The sequence below is a fragment of the Phaethon lepturus genome, unplaced genomic scaffold (genome assembly GCF_000687285.1).
Source record: "Phaethon lepturus isolate BGI_N335 unplaced genomic scaffold, ASM68728v1 scaffold964, whole genome shotgun sequence".
NCBI classification, from domain to species: domain Eukaryota; kingdom Metazoa; phylum Chordata; class Aves; order Phaethontiformes; family Phaethontidae; genus Phaethon; species Phaethon lepturus.
In genome coordinates, this window is record NW_010532620.1 from 39,716 (window position 1) to 46,075 (window position 6,360).

The 6,360-nt window shown below is 46.2% G+C and overlaps 1 protein-coding gene across 1 annotated transcript in view; it reads right to left on the bottom strand.

The window, feature by feature from the left end:
* Nucleotides 1-1,408: 1,408 nt before the first annotated feature.
* PLEKHG7 (pleckstrin homology domain containing, family G (with RhoGef domain) member 7) overlaps nucleotides 1,409-6,360 on the bottom strand; it is a 23,644-nt gene continuing 18,692 nt past the window's right edge. Inside the window, exons 11-12 of the mRNA XM_010284892.1 lie at nucleotides 4,142-4,239; nucleotides 1,409-1,516 (exon numbers count right to left, since the gene is read on the bottom strand). Of these exons, the coding sequence (XP_010283194.1) occupies nucleotides 1,409-1,516; nucleotides 4,142-4,239 (206 nt within the window). The remainder of the gene's footprint in view (nucleotides 1,517-4,141; nucleotides 4,240-6,360) is intronic.

Below are 6,360 nucleotides of genomic sequence, written 5' to 3' on the forward strand. Positions count from 1 at the left end.
TGTACCGCAGCGGCCTCGGCTGCATCCGGAGGATGCTGAACCTGGTAAGTACATACATATATAGAGCCTCCAGACCAGGGCTTGTATGTACTGGTGAACCAGCTCAAGTGCATAAAATGTACCACTGCATCCTGATGGGTGGAGCTGGGTTAGGGGCAATGCTTGAACTCATGCCTAATTTGATTCTGGAGTAGAGGTGCATGTGAAGTGAATGCTGACTTCTCTATGAATAAGGCAAATAACTGGAATGGCACTCTTACGTTCTTCAGCGTAGTCTTCATCGGTGTGGCTGTTCAGTTCACACTGAGGTAGCTTCTGACACTGAAGGGGTATTCGAAGGGCTAACTTTTCTGCTGAGGGTGACTAGCTGATTGGGCACAGAAAGGGGGAGAAGTGACAGAGTCGCTTAAGAGTGGCTTTAGGGGAGTCTCCCTTTCTCTCTTGACTATGGCTAATCTCAGGGGATTAGCCAAGGCCAACCTGGTGAGAGCACCCTCCCTCCGTGGTAGTAACCTGCATGAATGTTGTGGCAAGCGGTTGCAGGCTGTTCTGCAGGTCTCTTGAAGTACCTCAAAAAGAGGGGGTGGGGAAAAAAAAGTGATTAACAGGGGCTCAGGTGCTATAAGGACCACAGATCTGGGATAGCAGTGAAGTATCGAATGGTTTAATGCAAAAGGAACACTCACGTTTGTAAGGCAAACTTGAACTCTAAAGGCTGCAAATGGATGTAAACAATTACAGATCTGCTGTTAATGAAGTGGTGAAAAACTTCAGGTAAAAAAAAAAAAGGCCAGTAAAGCAGGGCATTGTTGCACTTCTGTTCTTTCTGTTTCTATGTTCTGCAGCATCTCTTGTTTAACTGAATGTTATATGTAATTATGATCTTTTTCAAAGAAACTTAAATAATCTCATTTTAAAAATTAATGGGGAGTCAACACAATATATGCTTTTACTGATCTGCCTCCACAAGCTCAATGTTAATGCAAAAAACACCTTGTGATATTATAGTTTAGTAGGTAGAGAAGCATAACTATAGGGAGCTATGGCTATACAATTTTAATTTCATTAAATTTATTAATACAATTTCCATGATCTTGGAATAACCCTTCTAGACTTTTCTGGTGAATAAGTTCTACTCACCAGTGTAGGTTTTGCACCTGTCCTGCTTTCTAGGAAAAAACAAGCTGTAGTAAAACTTCCCTGGATGTCAAGAGCCCTCCCCTAGCTGAAGCACAGGACCATCCAAGAGTGGTATGTTCATCGTGTGGCTCATTTTCCCCCTCCAGTTTATTCCTACGTCCCATGGTCAAAGCTCATCGCTTCTGTCTAGTCAAGTCAGAAATCTGCTCGCTTCGGAAACATCACCACAGCAGTCTCCCCCGGATCTGTTGGTGCTGTGCTGACATTTTTAAATTTCAGGGGATTCAGCTGGGGAGCAGAAAGCAGTGCTTTTGTTGCTTTCATGTTGCGTGGTGTAATTGGAGATTGCCGTTTCTATCTGTGACATCCACGTTTTCTGTAACACGAAAAATAATTTGTAAACCAAGGCAATCTAAAAAAGTTCCAGTAATGCAGATATATAAACACTCAGAGCCTTTATTTTTATTTAGTGTTTCTTCTTACCCGTGCTCATAATTCCTGAAGTGAACATGAATTATCCCAGAACCGAGACTCTCCCCGTTGCTCAGGCTGCTACACGCTACTGGAGCGTGTGTATGGGGCCAGGGATTTCCAGTGAGGGTTTCCTTTTTGCTTGGAAGGTAGGATTTTAATGCTCTGTTTGTTTGAAATGGTGAAGTTTGCTGTAGGCTATTTCACCTGTTTTTGTGTAATATTTATTAATTTAATGCTGTCCCTGCAGCTGGGGCTCCCTGTTCCTCTGATTGAGACAGCTCCGGTGCTATCAGCATCACAAGTTCTGCTCCCCTCTGGGGTCTGTCACGTGCTGCCACATGAATTTCAGTTTCTAGGACCATGCTGACAGCATTCAGCTCTATATCCGCTGTCATCCAGGTATGAGGGCAGGGGGTGATGGCTGGAGAGATGTGTAACTTCCTTCTCTCTGTGCTAGCCCAGATGGTCTGGGTCACAGAAGCTGGGTTGCCTCTGAATTGCTATGATTAGACATTACAAATTAGTTGGCAGCCGTGCGAGCTTAAGGTCTAGCTGTGCTTCTCCCACGCCAGGATTTTTGTTTTGGCTACTCAGGGGCTGCTCTCCCTGCTGGAATGCATGTAGAGACACTGCGCTTTGATGCAAAGAGTAGAAAAACATGAGAAGGGGCAGCCCGTTCTACTTCGTGCTACACTGGGATTCATAAATTTTGTCGTTGACCCATCTGGTTGCTTCTTGCGTATGTTTACATCCTGAGCAACTTAAATATACCGCTTTGAAAAATGGGAAGCTGGAGAGAGAGAGACGGCATGACCTGCGGGTCTAGGGAGTCCCAGCGGAGCACGGAGCCTGGCTGCGGCACGGGCTGGTTGCTCTGGCCCCCCTGGGGCTTCCGGCGCCGGAGGCTCCGGTGTGCAGTCTGGTGGCGGTGGTTACGCGGGGGTTTGCCAGGCAGCAGTGGAGCCACCGGAGGCAGGATTTGAACTGTGGAGCTTTCCGAGGCTCCGGGAGGAGAGCGGGGGCCGGCGGGAAGAGGACAGAGCGCAGGGCAGCGGCCTGTCTCAGCTCTGCGTTTTCACGTGCCTGCCGAGTATCGGGTCTGCGAGAGAGGGGCGGGAGTGGGGCAGGGGAGTCACTGCGCCTGCGCTCAGCGCGTCTCCTCTGCTCCCCGTGCGGCCGGTAGAGCGCGCAGTATGGCGGCGAGAGGCGGGCGGGCAGGGTGAGCCTGGGGCTTGCAGGGGAGCCGAGGCAGGCACCTCACAAACATCAGGACATCCAAGAGCCAGCTCACAACGTTACAGCTGGGCACGAGTCAGCGGGAATGTGGCACTTCGGGCTTCGTTCAGTTTGCTGTCTCCCTTTTGATACAGCTTAGCTAGCTCGAGGCCCTGGACTGACGGCCCTCACCAATATCAGTCTTATCCAGACCATCCTCCTTTCTGCCTTGCAGCATCACAGCAGCTACACCCATGAACTCATCTTGGCTAGCAGAGTTTCTTTAAAAAACACATTGATCATGCTGAGATTGGGCTTGGGAGCTGAAATAAGGTAGTTCATTCAACAGGTGCTGGAAAGTCTACATTTCCTAGGGCTCAGAGCACCCAAGTCAACAAAATGCTGTGATGCCACCACGTCCAAGTGAAAAGAACGTTTCACTGCAGCACTTTCTCCTTTGATAAACTGGACTTGGGAGACATTGAGAAGATGGTAGTTACCTGGCGTGAAGGCAGCTTTGGAAGGGAAAGGTAATATTTCAGTAACAGGAGAAGGTAATGACTTCTTGACGTAGTCTATAGTAGATACCTATTCTAAGTACTAACCAGTGACTTGGAAATGGAAAGAATTCGCTCATTGCTTTTGCCTGAAGAAGTCCTTCTACTGCAATTTATTTTTAATAATTAATGTTAGTGGTAGTCAGTCTTCTGTGCATTAGGTATTAGAGAATGAAATTCAACTTGCAGGAGAAAAAGTATACTTCTGTGAAGTGCCTACCACACTTTCAGATGTTATGTACGGTGCTGTTACTAGAAATGTGATACAGTGTGAAAATGAGGGTAAATTTATAGAACAGTGGAATTAATCATACCGTCTGTTCAATCTGAAATTGTAAGATATGTGTTGTGCATAGAAGAGCATGATACAGTTTTCTGATCTGACTACTATGGCATATGAGTTGGGTGCAGGGGGTTGTTTCAGTGTTGACTTCTCTGGAGATGTTGACCGTCTTCATTTCTGTTACTCAAGATAATGGTATTTCTTTTTAGCAATCAGAAATGGTAATGTTTTTCGACAAGAATACAACTTGCTTTCAACCCTGGTATAAAATTGGTTCATGTTCAACAGTAAAAATTCTGTAATAAATATGTGAGCCAGAGCACTGGCGTGTTATTTTGTTTTGCTTTGGTTTTGGTCAAATGTCACAACTGTAGTAGATGCTTAGCACAGCATGGCCACTTTTAGGCTGAGATCCTCCATTAGGGAAAGCATAGTTGTGCAATTAGACAAGAAAAAAACGTATGCTACTTACCTTGGCAGTCTCGGTCGGAGCCTGTAGCAAGAAGACTGCTATGCACTGACGATACCTATTTTCATGCTGTATTAGGAAAGCATTTCGCAGGCTGAAGACTGTGGAAAAAATATGGAGGAATTATATAAATTCCCTCATGCAGCTGTCAGTCCAATTTCATATCACGTTGTCTGATTATGACTGAAGAAATGACATAAGTAATCACCTTTTCTGATTCTTAATAAGGCAACGCACCCTGATGGGGTTAGTTTTTTGTTGTGCAGGAAGCTTTGTTATTTCAGAAAGTTAATTCTGCTTGCATTTGGTTTATTTGTCATTACTTACTTAATCATTGTGCAGCTAAGGTGCTTTTAAGTCTAGCTGAGGACCGTTAAGAGAAGATTCCATTCAAAGTGGACTAAATCGTAACTGAAGCTAGAGGAAAAACGAATATAAAAAAATAAAGGCCCGGTTTTTATTTTATTTCGAACAGGTCTGTACGACGGCTGCCACGTAGGGAAGTGGCTGCACTCGGACTGGTGTTGGGTTCGGGCTCTCCCTGGGGCACACACACGAACCGGCGCTGCTGCCCAGGGAGTCCCCGCTCGGCTGCTGGCAGCGACGTCTCGCAGGGCCGGTGGTGTGGCCAGCAGCACTCTGGTTCCTGCCAGACTTCGGCAGGAGAAGTTGGTCGGTGACAGCAGCATCTCTTGGGTCCTGCATTTTACTCTGAGCATCATGTGGCAGGTTTCCCCACGAGGGGACAAACGAGCGCCAGCGTCGGCTGCTCGGAGGGAAGGGGTGGCTTAAGTCGGCTACGAAGCAAGTGTAGGGGAAGCGGAGGGGAAAGCGTCTTCCAGCAGCCGAAATCCTGCGGCAGACGGCAGGTGTGCTTGGGTGGGCTGGTAGCAGCAGGGAGGGGGCACCGGATTCATGTGGCGGTGCTTTCTTTAGGTGGAGCTGACGCTGCTGTAAATGAAGCGACAGCGAGTGAGGCGCAGGATTGCCTCCTCGCGAGCGGTGGCCCTAAGCGGAGCCCTGCTCCTGGACCTGTGCATCCTGGAGGAGAGTGCGGGTCTCGAGCTGCCGAGACAAGGCAGCTTTTTTCTGAGTCTGCGACAGCTGACATATCTTTTTGGTAGCCTTCTCTAGATCATATAGTCTCCTCTGAAGCCTCGTACTATGTAGAATATCTTGCTGCTGCGTAACGCTTCTTGCCCAAGCATTTCCAAGTGCTTTACAGTCAGAACTCAAAATGTTTCTGGGAGATAAAGTGTCCTATAATCCCAGTTTTATAGAAAATGAAAGTGAAGCATAGACTGGTTGAATTACTGCGGCAAATCAGTTAGCAGTGGAAATTTGTAGCAGCAGAGGGGCTATGGTTCACAACTCATGACTTATGTCTGTTTGTGGTCAATGGTATAGTTCAGAACTCATGACTTATGTCTGTTTGTGGTCAATGGGAAATACAGCTTTGCAGTCCTAAAAATGACTTTTCTGGGCAATACTTGGCATCAGGCTCTCGGTAATGTTTTCTAAAAGAAATTCTGTGGCTGTAAAGATTACCAGTCTTTGATACAGGACATACCAGTGGGTCTGGCTCCTTCAAACTTAGTGTAAAGCATTATTAGTGGAGCAATGCTAAGTAATTACAAAGATTAAATCCAGAGCAGAATGTTGAAAGCAATTCCTAATCAGAAAGTATGTTGCTGCTTACTGTCTTCAGAGATGGATTCCTACTATTACACTTATGTGTAAAGTTACATCTCTTGCACAAGGTCCTGATGTTCATGGATAGTTCTTCCTGTAGGGTATCTTCCCAGTGTTAAGAGTACACCACTATACTCTTATCACTCCACTGATACATGGCAGGCTTTAGGCTAGAATTATTCTGCATGATTATTACCCTTTTGGCAGCAGGCAGGAGGCTATTTCTATGATATTGCAATACATTATTTTTTTTTCTGGTCCTTGTATTGAGGTTCGTTTCCTTCCAAAGTGAGATCAACCCTCAGCAAACTAATGGATGCAAAAGTACTTGTTAGATCAAAAATCAGGGGTTTATTTTTGATTAATGTGGTGAACCACTGCAAGTCACATGCTGTCCTCCCTGAGAACATGTTAACTAATCTTTTACTGCTAGCAGTAGTAAAAGTCTCCTTGGGACTGCAAATAAATTAGCAGCATTCCCCAAGGTCACACATTCCTGAGAATATTTAATCTTCCCCGCCCCCCCCCCC